This window comes from Mesoplodon densirostris, chromosome X (assembly GCF_025265405.1).
Source record: "Mesoplodon densirostris isolate mMesDen1 chromosome X, mMesDen1 primary haplotype, whole genome shotgun sequence".
Taxonomy (NCBI): domain Eukaryota; kingdom Metazoa; phylum Chordata; class Mammalia; order Artiodactyla; family Ziphiidae; genus Mesoplodon; species Mesoplodon densirostris.
The window spans coordinates 125,231,397-125,252,479 of NC_082681.1; the positions used below are offsets into that span (position 1 = coordinate 125,231,397).

General features: G+C 44.9%; 1 protein-coding gene across 1 annotated transcript in view; it reads left to right on the top strand.

Annotated features, from left to right (window-relative positions):
- Window positions 1–1,237: 1,237 nt before the first annotated feature.
- Window positions 1,238–21,083, top strand: part of CLTRN (collectrin, amino acid transport regulator) — a 48,214-nt gene continuing 28,368 nt past the window's right edge. The window contains exons 1-5 of the mRNA XM_060086565.1: window positions 1,238–1,331; window positions 1,434–1,470; window positions 8,431–8,501; window positions 10,943–11,001; window positions 15,550–15,635. Coding sequence (XP_059942548.1) covers window positions 1,238–1,331; window positions 1,434–1,470; window positions 8,431–8,501; window positions 10,943–11,001; window positions 15,550–15,635 — 347 coding nt within the window. The remainder of the gene's footprint in view (window positions 1,332–1,433; window positions 1,471–8,430; window positions 8,502–10,942; window positions 11,002–15,549; window positions 15,636–21,083) is intronic.

The window sequence follows — 21,083 nt, forward strand, 5'->3', positions numbered from 1 at the left end:
GTTGAAAGGTTTTCATTTCCAAAATACTCAAGAACAGTGTAGCTCTTTATCAGGACCCAGAAGGGAGAGTGGGGATATGGGTGTGGGGAACATTGGTTCACTGTGGACTTCAGTGCAGGCTGAGAACAGAGCCCATTCTGAGGGATGTGCAGGGGCAGCTTACGGGTAGCGTGTGGACAAGCTTCTTTCACCAGAGATTTCCAACTTCTCTCCATACTCCAGCAAGACTTTTAAGCAGCAGGGTGGAGATGACCAGACTTTCAGCAAAGGAAAAAGGGGAAGCAGAAAGCAATGTGGTTTTCAGTTGTTGACAGAGAATGAACTCTACTCAACATAAGGTGAATACATCTTCATTATCTCCCCATATTTCTCAAGCTTTCTCAGCAAAAATAAACAAGAGGGAATTACACTAATAACGACTTTCCAGCATCCTCTGAGCAGTAGCTTTCAACTCACGCCACAGAGAATTACAGCCACCAACAGCGTCTGTATTTGGTAGGTTCTTCCCCTCTAGCTCCAGGACGGGGCACAAAAGAAAAAGGATAGAAGAAAGAATTGACGAGTAGAGAAGACTCAGATTTGTCCACATGATATAGCTGCTGATCCCCTGCCCCGGGGGTGGTTGTGAATCCGTCCGTAGCCCTTGGTATAGTCAGGAAGAAAATCAACAACGCAGATATGAGTGAATCCAGTTTGCTGGGCCTCGGTTTCTGAAACTGCAACCCCCTTACTTCCCAGACTCTCTAGGACAGCTGTTCTACCTTTAAATGCACAAAACCGTAAGGGGGTGTAGTTTTCTGGTGACCCTCAGAGCGGAGGAACAGGATTAGAGTAGAGATGGAGCGACTCCCTGCCTCCCCTACCCCCATCGTACAGAGAAGCCCCGCCGGGACTGTGGCCATTCTAGCGGGGCCAACAGCTGTCCCGGCTCCGGGGCCCACTGCAGCGCGTGATCGTGTTTATGAGAGGATCCGTGTTTTCTCTGCTAGCCTACGCTCCCCTGCTGCCAACGCTCCACATCGCCGCCGGACTTTACCCGAACGTTTCCCAGAGCGGGAACCACTCTGCTCGCTACCGGGATGAGAGGCTCACGCGCGCCGCCATCTTAGCCACGCCCCCTTGTGCCTAGCCGCGCCCCTCACGCCGGGACACGTCATTTCGCTTATTCACGTCACGGCCCCGCGCGCCCGCCCCACGTCCCGATGAAGCTCAAAGTCGCGCCCTGGCCACGCTCCCCATGTCGGAGCCCGAACCTGTTCTCTACCCAGCTCTGCACCTGCTCTCTGTGCTGACTACGCCCCTGCTGCCATCGCTCCGGGCCTCCGGCCGCGGTCACGCGCCGGCGCGCTAACTTGGTCCCACCCCTGGCCTCGCCGTGGGCCCACCCCTCCTTGGAGCCGGACCATCTTTGTTGCACACCTTAGAACTGTAAGGCCACTCCCCCACGGACACGCCGCGCCCACGTTCACGGTAAATCCTTACACTGCGCCTACACCAGGGCCCTCCTTTCTGTTACGTCACTTGCGTCCCATACGCTACTCCGTGGCCCCGCCTCTTCATCGGCGTTCACGCCCCTGATCCGAGTCCTTTCACATTCCTCTTATCCTCTGGGCCACGCTCGTTTCGCTGACCCCACGCCGCTCTCTTGTGCCCATTTCTCTGCTTTCCACTCTGCTAATTCCTCTGCCCTCTGCCCACCTCTCTCGCAGTCTCGACCAAGCCTGTCTTGCCTTTACGAGCGGCTACGCACCGATTGCGTCCCACATTTTCAGGTCAAGCCTATGTGCTACGCCTAGGCCACGCCCCTCCCGAAGTGGCCGTCGCGGACGCTCCTTCCCACGGTGTCCAGACCCCGCCCCTCAAGCCCGGGTTACATTCCATCCCCTCTATATTCCACTCCCCTCTGTCCTGGCCAATCCCGGCGCTCCGCCCATGCCGCACTGTACGGCCCTGAGGTCCCCATTGATCACGCTAACTCCGCGCATGCGCATTTCCCTGCATTCCGTCATGGCCACTCCCTAGGTTCCCAGGCCATCCCCTTCTGGTTGGACTCTGGCCTGATCCACGCCTCCTGCTCTCCCTCTGCTGGCCGAGCCTGGTCCTGGGAAGCCGCAGAGAAGCGGGCGGGGCTCACGAATTTCAGGAGAAAGTCGCCCAGGTCTCGGAGCTAGGTGTTAGTGGCGTGTATAGGGTGAGACGAGCCTGCGGATCTCTGCTCCTCGCCTAAAAATGGATTTTCTTCATATTTCTCCCAGTTCCAAACACCACAACTCCAAGAGCAGAAACCGGATAGGAAACGTAACTGAGGACCAACTGGAACTGTGTTTCTACCAGCTTCCCAGCCGACTTTAAATGCTAGCCGGCTACTTCCTGATGGATGTCTCCTTCAGACGACTTTTTTAGGTACCTAGTGCCCTCCTGCTGTCTAGGACCTGTGGAGCCAACACCACACTTAGATTTCTGCTTCTGGCCCTCTACTTTGAGGTTAATTTTCTGTACTCTCTCCATTTACAATTCTGGGTCCACAGGAGAAAAGTGAAGAGGTTATTACCAGCTTTATTTATTTATTTATTTATTTATTTCCTGCCCAGAAACCTCTGAGTGGGCACTCCTAGGGGAAGGGCACTTTCCATTAGCCATTCAGTTATTCATTCATTGAAGTCATATTTATGGAGTACCATGTTCCAGTGACAAGACAAACTTCAAGGAGCTTATAGCCTGAAGTTTCCCAGCTTGGGTTTGGATGGGACAAGAATTGATGAGAAAGTTAGGGAAGATGTGGTAAGGGGGTCGGTTATAGGTAGAAAAGGACTTGGTAAGTGCTGGTCTCTTCTTTTTAAATTGAGGGATAATTGATACATTACATTTTATTGGTTTCAGGGGTACACATAACGATTCAATATTTATATAATTGTGAAATGATCACCACAATAAGTCTAGTTAACATCCACACATAGCTACAAGTTTTTTTTCTTGTGATGAGACCTTCTAAGGTTTATTCTCTTTGCAACTTTCAAATATACCACACAGTATTATTAACTGTAGTCACCTTTCTGTACATTGCATCCCCATGGCTTATTTATTGTATCAATATAACTGGAAGTTTGTAGCTTTTCGCCACTTTCACCCATTTTACCCACCCCCACCCCCTGCCTCTGGCAACCACCCGTCTGTTCTCTGTATCTGTGAGTTCGGTTTTTTGTTTTTTGTTTGTATGTGTGTTTTCTAGATTCCACATATAAGTGACATCATATGGTATTTGTTTTCTCTGTCTGGCTTATTTCACTTAGCATAATGCCCTGCATGTTCCTTTGTTTGTTTTTGAGAAGCACAGTTTTTCTTGATTTTTAGTCCCAACGGAAATCCTGATTCCTCATCATAATGATGCTATGAACTAAGTAGGAAACAAGTGTCATAAAGCGTAAGTGTCATAAAGAGTTTCATACAGATCCCCTCAATGTACACTGTTGCCACAATCACAAGGCACAATTAAATCAATTTTATGAACCACCCAAACTTTCCTGTTTATTTGAGATCACAGGCCCTCAGTGGTATGGCTTAGCCAGGGCAGCATTTAGATCATCATTCCCCACGATGGCAAGTAAGTTTTAGCTCACATGTCAACTGACTGAATAACTGCATTGGGAAGTTTTGTGGCTGAGTCCAGGCTCCGAAGGAAAATGTTCTGTAATAGATTAACAATGTCTGTTGTGGGTCCAGGATGGATGAGTGGTTGCAACAACCTATCTGGCATCTCTGATTTGTAGTAATAGAGGTCGTGCATGCACGTCTTTTAGGCGGTCTTCAAAAACAACATTTCGTACTGTAAGGTTTTGATGATTTCAGACAGTAGAAAGATCAAGGTCACTGTCACTGGCCAAAACTTAATGGCAGAAACTTTGATGTGTTGATTACTTCATATGCTTTGAATATCAAGCAGGATGAGGGTAGCTTGAAATTCTGTTATGAAAATGAGAGCATCTAACCTGAAAGATACATGGCCCCTCTACCTCTTTGTAGAGGTTGGTAAAGGTGGTACCTATTGGCAGGGCTAAATGTGACTGGGTGACACTAACCAGCAGCCAGATATAAGATTAAGAATGGAAAATACTATTCCATAGAGCACGGTTACAATAATCTTTAGCCTAGAAAGAGTATCATGACTCGTCAAAACTGTGAGAAAACTCTTTTTTTTAAAATTTATTTATTTTGGCTGCGTTGGGTTTTCATTGCCGGGCACGGGCTCTCTCTGGTTGCGGTGAGCTGGGGCTACTCTTCGTTGTGGTGCCCGGGCTTCTCATCGTGGTGGCTTCTCTTGTTGCGGAGCATGGGCTCTAGGCACATGGGCTTCAGTAGTTGTGGCACGCAGGCTCAGTAGTTGTGGCTCACGGGCTCTAGAGCGCAGGCTCAGTAGTTGTGGCGCACGGGCTTAGTTGCTCTGCGGCATGTGGGATCTTCCCGGACCAGGGCTCGAACCTGTGTCCCCTACATTGGCAGGCGGATTCTTAACCACTGCACCACCAGGGAAATGCTGAGAAAACTCTTAACACCCAAGCAAAGTTGGAAAGAGTTAAACATTCAGGAAGAAATGTCAGTAAAGTCTTGTTTTCACTACATGGGACTTAGTTTTTTTAATTTTTATTTTTAAAATTTTTATTTATTTTCATTGAAGTGTAGTTGGTTTACAATGTTGTGTTAGTTTCAGGTGTACAGCAAAGTGGTTCAGTTATATATATTTTTTCAGATTATTTTCCATTATAGTTTATTATAAAATATTGGATATAGTTCCCTGTGGTATACAGTAAATCCTTGTTGCTTATCCATTTTATGTATAGTGGTGTGTATCTGTTAATCACATACTCCTAATTTATCCCCCACCTTTCCCCTTTGGTAACCATAAGTTTCTTTTCTATGTCTGTGAGTCTTTGTTTTGTATAAAGATTCATATGTATTATTTTTTAGATTCCACATATAAGTGATATCATATAACATTTGTCTTCCTTTGTCTGCCTTGCTTCACTTCGTATGGTATTTTCTAGGTCCGTCCACATAGCTGCAAATGGCAATGTTTCATTCTTTTTTATCGCTGAGTAATATTCCATTGTGTATCTATACCACATCTTCTTAAGCCTGTTGTCTGTTGATGGGCACTTGGGTTGCTTCCATGTCTTGGCTATTGTAAATACTGCTGCTGTGAACATTGGGGTGCATGTATCTTTTCAAATTCGAGTTTTCATCTTTTCCGGATATATGCCCAGGAGTAGGATTGCTGGATCCTATGGTAGCTCTATTTTTAGTTTTTTAAGGAACCTGCGTACTGTTTTCCATAGTAGCTGCAGCAATTTACATTCTACATAGGACTTATTTTAATGTATTGGTCTTCATGCAGATGAGACACTCAGACAGGCGCGTATGCATCCTGTTTATGAAACCGTCCTTTAAATTGCTACCTTAGGAATATAAAGTTGGCAGAATTACACTTACTCAGTTTGTCTGAATTAATCTTTATTTCCAGACATTAGTGATTAACTTTCTCTGCACTAGAAAATTGTCACCCTGTGTGAAAAAAAGGCAAGGTTCATAATGGTTACAGTTGATGATTAACCTACAAAATTTGATGAGCCTTCGAATATCGTAGCTTCAGATTTTTTTCTCATCTTAGAAAGGGCATAAGGTACGGGAGTGGAGACAAAAATTTTCCAAAGCCCAGGGTTCCTTGTTTATCAAAGATACTGGGAGTTGTTTTTCTCTGGCTGGGAATGTCAAAAAAATTGCAGTGTACCTCGTGATACTTCATTTCCACAGTGTTGAGCTCCTTAAACTGCCCATTTAGGATTCAAATAAGTCAGTTCAGTTTTACTAAATTATCAAATATTCATGGGCCGTGAGAAATGCAAATGGAACCAAATATAGTCCCTGCCCTCCAGGAGCTTAAAATTTGTAGGACCCAAAAGTAAATCATGTTGGCAATAGATCCATGTACAAATGTGAACAAAATGCTATGGGAACACAGGACAAAGAGAGAATAAAAAGTTAGTAGATTAGACAAGTCCACAACAAATAGTAACAGCTAAAAATCTATAACAAAAACAAAAGAAAAGAAAGATTTCTCGAAGGAGGTGATCATTGAGATAGACCTGTAATAGTGGTTAAGATGTTTAAAGGTAAAAAAATGAAAGCTCACAGTGTTCAAGGTTGTATAGGTTTACCAAAAAAAAAAAACCTGTTTGTGACAATGAAACAGAACAATCAGCTTCAAAATTTAAAAGCTACATTGGTTCTCCCTGCTACATCTTGTTTCATTGCAGGTAAATGGAGCATACATAATCCCCCACATGCGTTTACAACTCTGATGTACTTTAAAAGGCATCTTGTGTGAATCAGAAGAACAACTCGCGTGTTTTCTCTTCGTGTGGTCTCATATTTAATTCACCCTCCAGAGCAGTAGATCAATAGTTATGTGCCAAGAAACTGCTTTCCAGTAGTGTTGTGGAGTACGAAAAAGCACAGAGAAATCAATTTCTCTTTCCTGTCTCAGGAGACCCAGTGCCTTTCGTATTGCACATGGCAACAGTAGTCTCAACTTTTTATCTGCGTTCTCCAAACTCTAAACATTGGCAATAAATAGGACCATATTCAGAATGATTGAAAATGCTTTATTTGTCATCATTACCACTGTTAGTGATAAATTATTAAGCTCCTATTTGTGAAATTGCTGAAATGAGCATTGTATGAAGCAAGTTTGATATGAATTCTCTGGAGGTTTAATACTTAAAATTGTGCATGAAAATAAAGGCTAAGTATGTACAGGATTTTGAAAAGTGGAAGAAAAAAACCCAATATGTTGAGAGGCAAGAACAATAGCATCTAGTTCTGTGTTCCACCTCTTTTATTGAACTCTCAAGCTCTTTAGTTGTTAAATCAGTTTTAGCGTGTTCCAAGTGATCCAGACCTTGTAAGAGTCTTCATATTTTAAGTCAAGTTATTGACGGTGTCTTATTTTATCATTATATGTTTTCTCTCTCTATTCATCTGACAGGACGTATAAAAGTCAATATTTTAAATCATTTCATTTTTGGCTGCTGTTTCTTTTGCTAATGACAAGTACCTTTCTAAGCAAATACTGGGGTATAGAAAAATTAAAACTGTAACTATAGACTATTTAGAAAATAGAATGAGATCAGTGTACATCTGTACTTCTTATGTCATGTGGCCAGAACAGTACTCCAAGGAAAATTCATAGCCACAGATATTTTCACATTAACTGAGAAAGATTAAAAATAAATAAGCCTACTAGCCAACTCAAGAGTTATAAAAAGAACAAGAAAACCAGTATGACAGAAAGAGTAAAGACTTAATAAATGTAAAGATGGATGAATCAGAAAGCAAAAAGAAAGGAATTAAAAATTAAATGCAATATCTTGTTCTTTGATTAAACAACAACAAAAACAGGTAAATTTTTGGAAAGAACAAAGGGGAAATGAGACAAAAATTAATATATAACTAGAAAGTATAAAGGGAATGTAACAATGAATGGAGTATTTTATGGGAAATATTGTATAAAGTCCATGAGAAAACTGGAAAATCTTAATGAAATGAATGATTTTCTTGGATATTGTAAACAGCGAAAAGGGACTCAGAAAGAAACACGAAACCTGAAATTAATGACAATATAAGAACATTTTAAAAGAACTCTTCCTCCGAAATATGTATGGTCCAGAATCTTCAACTCTGAATATTTTATTTCTTCTACATTTTCAAGTATTTGTAAACATAAACAATGTTAGAAATCTTTCTGTACCATTTTCAACATGGTAATACGAGGGCTGGAAAAAAGAATCAGTACTTGAAAAGGAACCTAAATATTCTTCTACAGAAATGGATTTATAAACCTAAAGAAAGAGAAACACAGCAACTAAGTCCAGAAGCATGTTAGAAATCATCAAACTGAGCTTATGTAATTATCTAAGGGTTGGATCAATGTAAAGAAATTTTAAACTATAATGTACCAAATGGTAAAAATTCTCGGATCATATTAATAGATACTGAAAAGGCAGGTGATACAATTCAATATAAGTTATTGAATACAATTCAATAAAGGGAATTTTCAGGAAACTAGGAATAAAATAAATTCGATATATCTCATGATCTATCAAGTTTAAAGTGACTCACCAGGGAATTCCCTGGCCATCCAGTGGTTAGGACTCCGCGCTTTCATTGCCGAGGGCACGGGTTCAATCCCTGGTCGGGGAAGTAAGATTCCGCAAGCCAGACAGCACGGCCTGCATGCACGCATGCATGCATGCATGCATAAATAAATGAAAATAAAGCGACTCACCAGATCCCGTGGAGGAGCAGCTTTCTCTTCAGGGTGAGGAAGAAGACAAGGGCCCTCGTGATTGCCACCGTGATGTTTCCCTGTTCCCACAGGGCCACTACAGTGACACAAAACAACAATAACATCACACGAGAACATACAAGAAGATCCAAGGCTAAGGAAGGTGTGTTTCAACTATTAAAATATATTCACATTGGTCGTCCATGTGGGTAGTATTATGGGTATTTTGTACTTTTCTCTTTTTGGCTCTCTGTATTTTCTGTACAGAACTTCTATTGTCCTTTTTTCTATTGTTTTTAAAAAATGAGACAACAAACATTGAGAAATCATAATTCAAAAGAGAAGAGATTTTCTCTTTTCAGATGAGTGGCTTACACTGACAAAAACTCAGCATTTTACTGTCTTCAAGCCTCGTCACATAAGTGACTAAGTAAAAGCAAAAGAGAGACATTTGATATTTTTATGAAGTTTTAAGGTGAAAAGAAGGCTGAATCAGATTTCTGTCTCCATAACAGGGCTTTGTTCCTTGATGCAAATAATCAGCTTTGGTACCGGCTCTGTCTATTCCCTCCCCGCCCCCAGGATGCCTTTATCTAGTCTAACATTTCCCGAGATAACTTCATCTAGTCTGACTTTGTTTTCAGGGGTCAGTTATGAAGGCCCTTCCTTCTAGGAAATTTCCGTTTCATCTAATAGTGAAATTTCTGGAATGACTAGGCTAACTTTTGGCCACTTCTCTCTCTAGTACAACTTTTCCTGACTCTGTGCCCTGGCAACCAAGGTGAAGGAGATGAGGAAAAGCTCCTTAAGTGGAGTTAGCCAACAGCAGTGGGTCAGCCATGATAAGCTATCACCCTAACCAGGAAGGGGAAGTGAGAAGTGTAGCTGTTGATATGTTTCTTGTTGCTGCTTTAAAAATCCAGATTTTCTGTTTATCAGCGGGGTCACCCGATCTAATTTTTCCATTCATGGTTTTCAGGCAACGAGGTGGAATCTGGGGACTGAACACATGCAGAGGCGGCGTGGTAGAGAGGAAAGTCCCAACACTGACCCGCTAGGGGTCTTGATTGGCACCTGTAGAATGCCCACTAGGGGAAAGGTTCTTCTCCACTCACTGCCGTAGTCCTCAGAGCATCTCTGAGGTTTCGTTACAGTTTCAGTTTTGATCAGTGATGACCCTGAGACACAGTCGGGTTCAGTGTGGTGGAGATAGGGTTCACGTGTAAGTCATCCAGGCTGGTAAAGTGACACCTATTCCACTCCCTGTTGCCAGCAATGCCTTAAACACTGGATCCTCGGTTTCCTCGTATGTAAGATGATTATACTACAGCAACTGTGGGGTGCTGTTTGGAGGATTAGAGAAATAATTCGGCAAAGCTGGTTCATGGTCGGTAGCTCCTAATTACTGTCGTATAGCTGCACTGAGCAATGTAGTTGCTTAGCCACATGTTTCTACTTAAATTAAATTAACTTAATAAAAGTTCATTTCCTCAGCAGGACTAGCCCCATTTCAAGTGCTCAACAGCCACCTATGCCTAGTGGTGCCCGTATTGTACACATATTGTATAGTGCAGATATAGAACATTTCCATCATCACAGAATGTTCCATTGGATAGCACTGCTGTACATCATTAACTTTTGATTTTACACAACTACCAGAGCTTAGCGCTGAGCAAAACCATTCTCTTTGAATTGGAAACTCTCCTGAATGTTTACCTGTGGAGGAGAGAGTCTAATGAGGCCAGTCTTGGAAGGGTGTCCTTTGTTCACCAGAGATAGAAAGGGGTGATGTTTGTTTCCTAAATTAAGAGAGTCTATCTATTCGCCAGAGATATTTCAGCCCCGAAAAGATGGGAAGTTCATGCCAAGGTAAACCTCCAGAAAGGACTCATTCTTTCCACCGTGCATTTAACCAGACAACAACAGAAGCAAGGTTGGGGGAGGATTCTGACTTTTGGGTCAGCAGAGAAAACATTCTTTGGAGGTAGAGTTTGGAAAGGACAGCTAATCTGTTTTCCAAACAGATTTTCATAAGTAACTGACAGGAGATGGGCTGCTGCTCTCCAAGTATTAACCCAGATGATGGGGGTTAATCATTAAACCTTTCAGGTGGTGACTTGCTTGTTTGTCTGATATTCTAATCCGGGTCACAGAATGGCTAAGGCAGCTTTAAGCGAAGGGTGGATTTTTTTCCCCTCCGTTTGCCTTGTGTTTTCCACTTTGAAAGAATGTTGTGGCTGCTCTTTTTTCTAGTGACTGCTATTCATGCCGAACTCTGTCAGCCAGGTACGTAAGCCTTGAAACTTCAAAATAGATGAACAGTTTTCTAAATGATTGACAAGTCTCTGCCTGAAAGACTTCTTTATTTTTCTAAATCTGCCGTCGTGTCATGGCTGGAAAGTTGAGCCTGTGAATATTTTATGAGTTTGAAATAAACATTTCAACCATTGAAGATGATTGCAGTTAAACTTTCCGGAGTATCTGGGGCAGTTTACTTGCAATTCTGTTGATTCAAGCTGCATTAAATATTAGGATTTATCAGGTTCCATTTTGGCAGATTTTATCATCATATAGTGCTCTCTCTCTCTTTCTTCTCTCTGGCAGATGCAGAAAATGCTTTTAAAGTGAGACTTAGTCTCAGAACAGCTCTGGGAGATAAAGCGGTAAGTGAAGAAACTTGTATGTTCCTTTAAAATTTTGTTTGCTAATAACACTGCTTTCTCTGCATAGTTATCTTAAACTTGTATAGGTTGCTTCTAAAGACCTCAAATCTGATATTTTCTTAAAGCAAAAAAGATTGTAGTAAAATAGAAATTGTTAATAAAGTGATTTTGCCTGAAGTATTTAATGTGCAGTGTACGCTGGAAAATACGTGAAGTTCTGTGCTACCCAAAACAGTTTTGCCAGCCTGCACGTGTCCACCTAGCAGAGCGGAGCAAAGGGGCCTGAGTCAGGCTCTCAGGTGTGGGTCGGGGTCTGCTCGCCACCGTTGTGGTCATTTGAACTTTGTCAGTGATGTTTCTCATCATTGGAAGGAGGGCATGTTTCACCCGCATGAGATCTTTCATAGCACAAAATGTTCCAATTCTCAGGTGAGGTTTCTTCAATTCTTCTCAAATATCAAAGTAATAACACGAAATATATGCTTATGAAATTAAAGTTAACAGAATACTCACGGGGCTCCGGTAGCTATAGGAACAGTAAAGACTGTTGAATTAATAAGATGGAGTTGTGTCCTTCTAGTTTCGGTTTTCCGGCATGGTCTGTGACAGTTTTCCCGAGTAGAAGGTGATAGACGCCTCAGGCTAGAGATGACACAAGAGTGCTAAGGATACTTGGAAGTGTTCAGTTTGCAGGGCAATCCACCGTTTTGTTCGCTCAGTGAGTGATAATCATTCTAAGCGCCAGCATTCCTTGAGAACTTAGTTTACTTTCTAGCTGGGACCCTTCTAATCACTTTGCTCACGTCAGCTCATTTAGCCCTCACAACAACCCTTTGAGGAAGGTGGCATGGGTATTCCCATTGTCGTTAGGTGGGTGAGAAAACTGAGGCGCAAAGACATTACGTGGCCTACTGAAGATCTCAAGTCAGCAAGGGGCAGGGGTCAGTTTTGAACCCAGGCAGTCTGACTGCACAATCCACCATCTCTGCCAGTGTGTAGGGTTGCTTATCCCAGGTTGCTCTGAGGGCAGGCACCATGCTGGATGCTGGGGATGCAGTGCAGCTAAAACCAGGCTTATCCTTGCCTTTGGGGAGCTTATAGTAGTGGCATTGGTTGCACATTAATGAACCAAATGCAAGTGTGTAATCTTGACAAGCATTACAGGGAGGAGAAGTATGTAGGGGCTTTGGCCTCATGAGGGGCCGCAGTAACTGGCACTTGCTGTGAGGTCTAAAGCATGAGTAAAAGTGAACCAGGGGATGAAAGAGGGTGGAGGGACCAGCACATGCAAAGGCTTACTATAGGAAAGAACTTGGGGAGAGTGAAGGGTGGAAGGAAGGGCGAGGTGCCTGGAAGAGGAGCAGTGAGGAGGAGCATGGCGCGTGATGCGTTTCGAGAGGAACGAGGGGTCAGGCCAAAGAATGTGTGGACCGTGTTGAGGAGTTTTGATGTTATCCTCTTTTTTTAAATTAATTTACCTATCTATTTATTTATTTATTTCTGGCTGCATTGGGCCTCCGTTGCTGTGCACGGGCTTTTCTCTAGTTGCAGCGAGCGGGGGCTACTCTTTGTTGCTGCGCACGGGCTTCTTATTGCGGTGGCTTCTCTTGTTGCAGAACACGGGCTCTAGGCATGCCGGCTTCCGTAGTTGTGGGACGCGGGCTCTAGAACGCAGGCTCAGTAGTTGTGGCTCACAGGCTCTAGAGCGCAGCCTCAGTAGTTGTGGCGCACGGGCTTAGTTTCTCTGCAGCATGTGGGGTCTTCCTGGACCAGGGCTCGAACCCGTGTCCCCTGCACTGGCAGGCGGATTCTTAACCACTGCGCCACCAGGGAAGTCCCTGATATTATCTTTAAAGCGATGAGGAGTTTCGTGAAAGGGGTGTCATGACAGAATTTGTGTTTACAAGACACTCTGGCCACAGTGTGGAAGACAGAGTCAAGGGGACTGGAGTAGAGAGGAGGAGCCAGTTGGGAGGCAGTTGGAGTAGTGCAGGTGGGAGATGGTGGCTATTTGGAGTGCGGTGTGTTGGTGGAGAGAGGGGGGCAGTGAAGGGATTTGAGAGCCACGGGGATGGGATGACAAGGAAGAGAGGACGAGGGGTCAAGGATAAGCTTTGGTTTCTAATCATGCAGCTGGATGCATGATGGCCCATTTACGAGTCAGGGAACCAAGAACCAACAAGAAAACCATGGCTTTAATTTTGGACTTACTGACTTTGAGGTATTATTGACAAACAGGCAAGGACAGAGCTGGCTTGAGATACACATTCCTGTGTCACCTGCACTGAGGTGGTAATGACAGGGCTGAGGAAGAAAGCGGAGGGTGGCAAGAGGAGAGGGGCTAGCCTTGAGCTTAGCGATTCTCGAAAGCTTAAAGCCCTTGTAGAGGAGGGTGAACCTGCAGAGGAGGCGGAGGGGCAGGAGGAAAACCAGGACGACGCTGTATCACGAAAGGGAAGAGAGTGTTTTCAGATGAAGGGACTGTTCAAGAGCATCAGATGCCATTGAGAGGCCAAGCAAGGCGTGACTGAAAACTGCTCATTGTGTTGGGCAACGTGAAGGTCGTTGGTAACGTGAGAGAGCTGCTTTGTGGAGTGGAGGGATTGGAAGGCAGATGGTGGAGGAGGTTAAGAATAAGTGGGCAGTGGGGCTTCCCTGCTGGCGCAGTGGTTAAGAATCCGCCTACCAATGCAGGGGACACGGGTTTGAGCCCTGGTCCAGGAAGACCCCACGTGCTGTGGAGCAACTAAGCCCGTGCACCACAACTACTGAGCCTGCGCTCTAGAGCCCGCGAGCCACCACTACTGAAGCCCATGTGCCACAACTACTGAGCCCACGTGCCTAGAACCCGTGCTCCGCAACAAGAGCCTGTGCACCGCAAAAAGAGCCAGTGCTCCGCAATGAGAGGCCCGCTCACCACAATGAAGAGTAGCCCCTGCTCACCACAACTAGAGAAAGCCCACTCACAACAACGAAGACCCAACACAGCCAAAAATAAATAAAATAAATAAATTTATATAAAAAAAGAGTAAGTGGGCAGTGACCATGTAAAGACAGAAGGATGGACAAGTCCTTTGGGAATTTTGGCTGTGAAGGGCAGGAGAGAGACAGCGATGGGTAGAAGAAGCAGGACTGAATAAAGTGATTTGGTTTTGCTGTTGTTTTAATGGGAAAGACTTGAGCATGGTTCAGAGTCAGTGGAGAGCCTCCAGTCAGCACTGAATGCACAGAAGAGAGGGGGAAACTGTATTGTTTAGATCCCGGGAAGGGCCGAATGGAAGCGTTCCTAATAGAGGTGGACAGATCAGCCGTTGACAGGAGGAGAAACACCACATCTGGCCCTTCAGGGGAGGACGTGGCTAAGACATGTGCCTATGGAGGAAGTTTTATACTTGGTGTCAGGAGGGCGGGGGAGTGTAAGTGGATGACTCGAGATGTATCAGTAACTTACAAAACAAGAGCGCCTCGTGAGAGTGAGGTTTGAGGGGAGCACTGAGATTTGAGGAGGCCTGAAGGAGCTTTGAAATAGTCCTTGTGAACCATGAGAGAGAGAAAACTGATGGAGAATCCTAAGGGGATCCCAGGCAATTTGGGAGTAGGTCATCATGAGTTTAGAGTTAAGCCACAAAAGCTGTTTTGTGATTTTCTCCCGTTACACTTGATTACCACCTAAAATATGGGGTCAGCCACTTCAGTTTGCTAGGGCTACTGTAACACAGTACCACAGATTGAGTGGCTTAAACAACAGAAATTTGTTTTCTCTCATTCTGGAGGCTGGAAGTCCAAGATCAAGGTGTCAGCGGGGTCGGTTCCTTCTGAGTTCTGTGAGGGAGGGAGGTGTTCCAGGCCTCTCCCCTTGGCTTCTAGATGGCTGACTTCTCCCTGTGTCTACACGTCTTCCCTCTGTATGTGTCTGTGACAAATTTCCTGTTCTTACAAGGACATCTGTCATATTGGATTAGGGCCCACCCTAGTCATCTAATTGTAACCTAATCACCTCTGTAAAGACACTATCTCCATATATGGTTCCATTCTGAGGTACGGGGGGTGTAGGATTTAGCATATGAATTTCTCTGCAGGGGGGTTCAATTCAGCCCATAATATACACACGTACACTCAAGTTTTCAGCTAAGAATATAAAAAGTAAAATTGTACCGGTGTTAATAAAGGGAAGGAGGCTGAGAAGGGGAGTCAGTTTATGAGGGAAAGGTGAAAGGAAAGAAGGGAATCAACTGTTTATGTCCAGGATGAGATGTCCAAATGCCCTATTTGTTGACTGGCTACTAATACTGCAGATTTGGAAGAAGATAATGCCATGGGAAACACACCACACTTACAATGATAGAACAGCCAGGAAACTCTATCCTGAACATTATGCTGACATGATTTATCATGGTCTCCAGTCTTTATTGTATGAGGAAGATGAGAGAGAGATGCAGACAGACAGACACACACACACCAACACCAGCGTGGCCACAGTTAGAACCCAATGGACCAATTTTTACCCCATGCCTCTTCACTTTACCTTCGGTTTTACTTCTCTTTCAGTATGCCTGGGATACAAATGAAGAATATCTCTTCAAAGCGATGGTGGCTTTCTCCATGAGAAGAGTTCCCAACAGAGAAGCAACTGAGTAAGTAAGCAATGAAAAGTCTAAATTGATTGTTTGCAGTATTATTTGAGACAGGACATTAATTCAAAACTCAATCTTGAAAATAATGTACACATCTAATTTTTAAGGGACCCACATTTTAATTTTTTTTTTTTTTTTTTTTTTTTGCGGTATGCGGGCCTCTCACTGTTGTGGCCTCTCCCATTGCGGAGCACAGGCTCCGGACGCGCAGGCTCAGCGGCCATGGCTCACGGGCCCAGCCGCTCCGCGGCACGTGGGATCCTCCCGTACCAGGGCACAAACCCGTGTCCCCTACATCGGCAGGCAGACTCTCAACCACTGTGCCACCAGGGAAGCCCCACATTTTAATTTAACATTAAAAACAACCTTTATAATCTAGCTCAGCTTATAGTTTATATCATGTTCTAACAATGCTCTTCATTCAATAGGCACTATGAAGACAATATAAAAATTTGTAGTTACATGTCATAAGCTTTCTACATTTCTCTCTCTATATATGTATAAATATTTCTCTTGCAGATAGATAGATGGATAGATAGATGAAGATAGAAAGAAAAGAGTTCCCTTCTCATTGTATTGGTCTGCTCTGGCTGCCATAACCAAATACCGCAGACTGGGTGGCTTACACAACAAATTTATTTCTCACAGTTCTGGAGGCTGGGAAGTTGAAGATTAAGATGCTGACAAGGTAGGTTTCATTCTGAGGCCTCTTCTTTCAGCTTGTAGGCAACACCAAATCTTTGTATGCTCACATGACCTCTTCTTTGTTGAGGGGGAAGTGGCAGGGGAGAGAGTGAGCATTCTGGTGCCTTTTTGGATGAGGGCGCTAATCCTCTCTATCAGGGCTCCACCATTATGACCTCATTTAACTGTAATTATCTCCTTATAGGCCCTATCTCCAAATATTAGTACATTCACATTTGGGGTTAGGACTTCAACATATGAACCTGGGGGGCAAGGGGAGAAGTGCACAGCACTCCTTTTGAAAATAACTTACATATGTATAGGTTCATTGCACTGTTGGTATCTGTCACAGCACCTTGTTTATTTTCTTCAGAGCCTTAGTACAACTTTTAATAGTTTTACATTTGAATCTGTTCTTGCGAAGGAATCTTCCCTATTTGTGATGTTTCCTTCCATCTCCATTTGTGATTAGGGTAACACTCCTGGTTTCTCTCTACTCCCTTACTTCACTCTTCCCTTGAGAGGTGAAATGACTGATTTGATTGGTGGGCTGGAAGGATAAACGGGGCATGGGTTCCCTTCTCTTGAGGAGCCGGCCTGCCCTCAGCACGCATTTTTCTGTGCTGCTCCCCACACTAAGTACAGAATCAGGCCCTGCCTGGGCAAGCTTACACACCCACACGGCTGTCCGTGCTGTCTGTAGCTGTAGACTGTTTAGATTGGTAGGGGCCAGATCCTAAGGTGTTAAATATCTTGCATATGACACCAGAATATGGTGATACCTGCCTCAGTTCAGCTCTGCCCGGGTCACTATAGATGAATTTATCTCATCGCAGGATATTTTTAAAATTAGGAAGGAAATTTGCCCGCTGATAAAAGTCATATCCTCCAACACAGCCTTTAATTTTGGTCTCCTGTCTGCTTCATTCTTTTGTCTCAATTTTATTGAGAACTTGGCAAAGAGGGTTTCTATTTATTGTCTTCCTCAGACCCACAATGTATCATGCATGGGCTGTGAATATAAGGGATAAAACAGAAGAGTAACATTTGGGGGAGCAAAATAAACATATGATATGTGGATTTGTGTGTACACAAACACACATATATACACAACACACGTATGTATTTTAAGATATGTAACGTGTTCACATGATTCAATAAATTGAAAGAAGGAGGTGTAAGGTAAAAAAAAATGATGCCCTATGTGAACTTTTCTCCTGTTTTATAGATTTTTAGAAAAGATATATTTGCCTTTATCTTATGCCTTTAAACGGAAGCATTCTTTCCAAAACAATTTATAATAACCTTTTAAAAATAAAAATGAGAAGATTGCCTTCCAAAAAATAAAAAAGGAGGGCCTCCCTGGTGGCGCAAGTGGTTGAGAGTCCGCCTGCCGATGCAGGGGATACGGGTTCGTGCCCCGGTCTGGGAGGATCCCATATGCCGCGGAGCGGCTGGGCCCGTGAGCCATGGCCGCTGAGCCTGCGCGTCCGGAGCCTGCGCGTCCGGAGCCTGTGCTCCGCAACGGGGGAGGCCACAACAGTGAGAGGCCCGCATACCGCAAAAAAAAAATAAATAAATAAATAAAAATAAAATAAAATAAAAAAAAAATAAAAAAGGAAAAATATAAGGAGAAGAGGGAACCCAGGTACACCGTTGGTGGGGACGTAAATTGTACAGCCACTGTGGAAAACAGTACGGAGGTTTCTCAAAAAACTAAACATAGAACTACCATATGACCCCGCAATTCCATTCCTGGGTATATATCAGAAAAAAAGAAAAACCCTAACTCAAAAAGATACATGCACCCCAATGTACACAGCAGCGTTATTTACAATAGCCAAGACATGGAAGCCACCTAAGTGTCCATCAACAGAAGGATGGATAAAGAAGATGTGGTGTACACACACACACACACACACACACACACACACACACACACACATCCACACATATACATATACGTACAATAGAATACTACTCAACCGAAAAAAAGAATGAAAATTTTCCACTTGCAGCTACGCAGATGGACTTAGGAGGCTATTATGCTTAGTGAAATAATAAGACAAGTACTGTATGTTATCACTTATATGTGGAATCTAAAAAATAAAGTAGTGAGTATAAGAAAAAGAAACACACTCAGATATAGAGAACAACCTAGTGGTCCCCACTGGGGAGAGGGAAGGGGGAGGGGCAAGATAGGGGTAGAGGGTTAAGAGGTACAAACTACTATATATAAAATAAATAAGCTACAAGGATATATTATACAGCACAGAGAATGTAGCCAGTATTTTATAATAGCTATAAATGGAGTTATAGCCTTTAAAGTTGTGAATTACTGTGTTGTACACCTGAAACTTATATAATATTGTACATAAAACTACCTCAATTTTAAAACACGAAAAAAAAGAAGAATATGAGGAAAAAAGCCGCTGGTCATCTCAGTGCTAGCCCCTCAACTAGTCTCTTTTTATCTTATTGTCATTTTTGATCAACAGATTTTATACATTGCTGTGTTCATTGTATTATTCCTTCCTCTTAGTACCTACATTTCACCTTGTAAATGAGTGTGTTATATCACATTTCCATTCTTAGGAAAAGTTAATATAAATATGTAACATTTCAGATTAGTTTTGAGGAATTCACTTTGGGAATTTGATTTTTTGGAACCGGACATTGTAGGAGTCTGTGAATATGTAATCTGGTTTATTTGCAAAGGTGTTTTAATTGGAACTGGGTGCCTAGGCTATATAGAGGCTTTTGTTGCCAATGTCAGTTGAAAAATTGAAAAGTGCAAACCTAGATTGGGGTCAACAAATTGTTTTCCTGCGAACGCTCAGGCAGCTGGAGTCCCAGCAGCACTGCTCTCAGGGGGCTGGGGGCTGAGGGCTGCCTCATGAATCAGGATGTGTTTAAGATGCAGTACACGTGCCGGCCCCCTAATGGTGGCTGCTTCTTTACACGAGCAGGTTTCCTCTATGGGAAAGGGCACCACAGGATGCAAGATGAATTGAAAACAGCTTCCCAGACAGGCTGCCTCTCCCGAGTGTGGTGGGTAATAGAAAGACACCACTAGCTTGGCAAATGGATCAGATTTCAAATGTGCTTTTCAGAGGTCTTTTGGTGCCAGTGTGAGGCAGAGTGGATTCTAGAGGGTGGGAAGAATGCCTGCTAGGATGGCTTTAGGCATTCAAGTCTTGAACATTGGCCGTTTTTTTACATCGATTTTTTCCTATCCTGTCACTGCTTATTCTATGGATACTGCAGAAATCTCAGAGCTACTGAGATGCGCTGGGTGGAAGATGTAAAGAGTAACTCACCAAAGATAGTCAAATAATGAACAGAGTAATGAAGACTCTCCGTCCCACCTTTCACCCAGTCCTAACGACGGCATCTCATATCGAGCGTGATCACGTCCAGTGACACAGGGCTCAGTGTCTCCTCTGCATATCTGGGAACCTACCGCCAGCCTACCCTTGACCCAATATAAGCTGGATTGACTCTGCAAGAGGGTGTTGTTTCTAAAGCGAGGTCCTGGCCACACCCATGAAGGACTTGCAGGAGAGCTGAACGGGTGCAGTCACCATGACCCCAAGCGGGCAGTGGAAGAGAAGGTCGAGAGTCCGAGAGGCAGAGGGCGAGGCCCTGCAGAGAGGGTGTGGCGTGTCCACGGCCTTCCCCGCAGGACAGGGGCGGGGATGGGTCCCACTGTGGGTGCACCACGCAGCCCGCTGGGAGCTGACCGCTGGGTCCATGTGATGAGTTAGCGCCCAGGCCACACTAGTGGCCCCCTTGCGTGTTCCCCCGCCCACCTCAGGTCAGGCAGCGCTGCTAGTAGAGAGAGGAGTCGTCTGTGAGAGGAGAGAGGGGGCACATCACTCCCCAGCTTGCAGACGTTCCCAGGGCCACTTCCAGCTGCTGCCACCAGAGTAGCAGCACCTGGAGCGCGAGCCACCGTGATGGTATCCCCAGCCACTGAGACTGTCCCGTGGGTGGAACAGAAACTGGCGCCTGCCTCTTAGCTGGAGAAGTCTGAAGGCAAAGGCTGGCTTGAGCCTCCGTGGCTGGGTGAGAGAGGGCGGCTTTGCCAACAGCCTGCACTCGGACGGCTGCCCGGGGCCAAGCAGAGGCCTCCGGAGGGAGCTGCACGAGTCGCTGCCTGTGGGGCCCGAGATCCAAGTGCAGGGCAAAGGGAAGGCGGCAGAGCGGGCAGGGAGGGGCGAGACGGAAGCCTTCGGCCAGACTGCGTCGTCCTTGTCAGGGGAAGGGGCAGTGCGCAGGCCCCCAGACCTGTCTCCTGGGGCCCCCCGGGTGCACTCTGGGTGGAGAACGCGAGGACCCGCCCCGGCAGGGCCACCAGCGGCCAGAGGGCAGCACAAGGAGCCTGGCTTGGGAAGAAGCAGCTTGCCTTTTTCTCTCCTGTCGGATCCCCGCCCTCTCCCACCTCCCTTTTCCATCCCCCAGTGAGCAGGACTGCGGGGAGGTAAGGGGCGAAGCGCAGGAGGGGTGGAGCCAGGAGAGTCAACGAACAGAGCACGTCGCTGAGGCCAGCACGGCCGGGGGAGGGAAGCTGTGTGTTAGGGGCGGGAAGACAGTGCGTCTAGGTTTCGATCAGACCGGCCTGAGCTCTTTAAGGGCCAGAAATGACAGGCAAGCTCCATCGCGCCTCCTCGCGGTGCTGTCAGGGAGTGAGGGAGAGAAAGAGCTGACAGAGCGCCCAAGGCAGAGGTGTGAGAAGCAGAAGCCTCTTCTTCATGGCGCTCT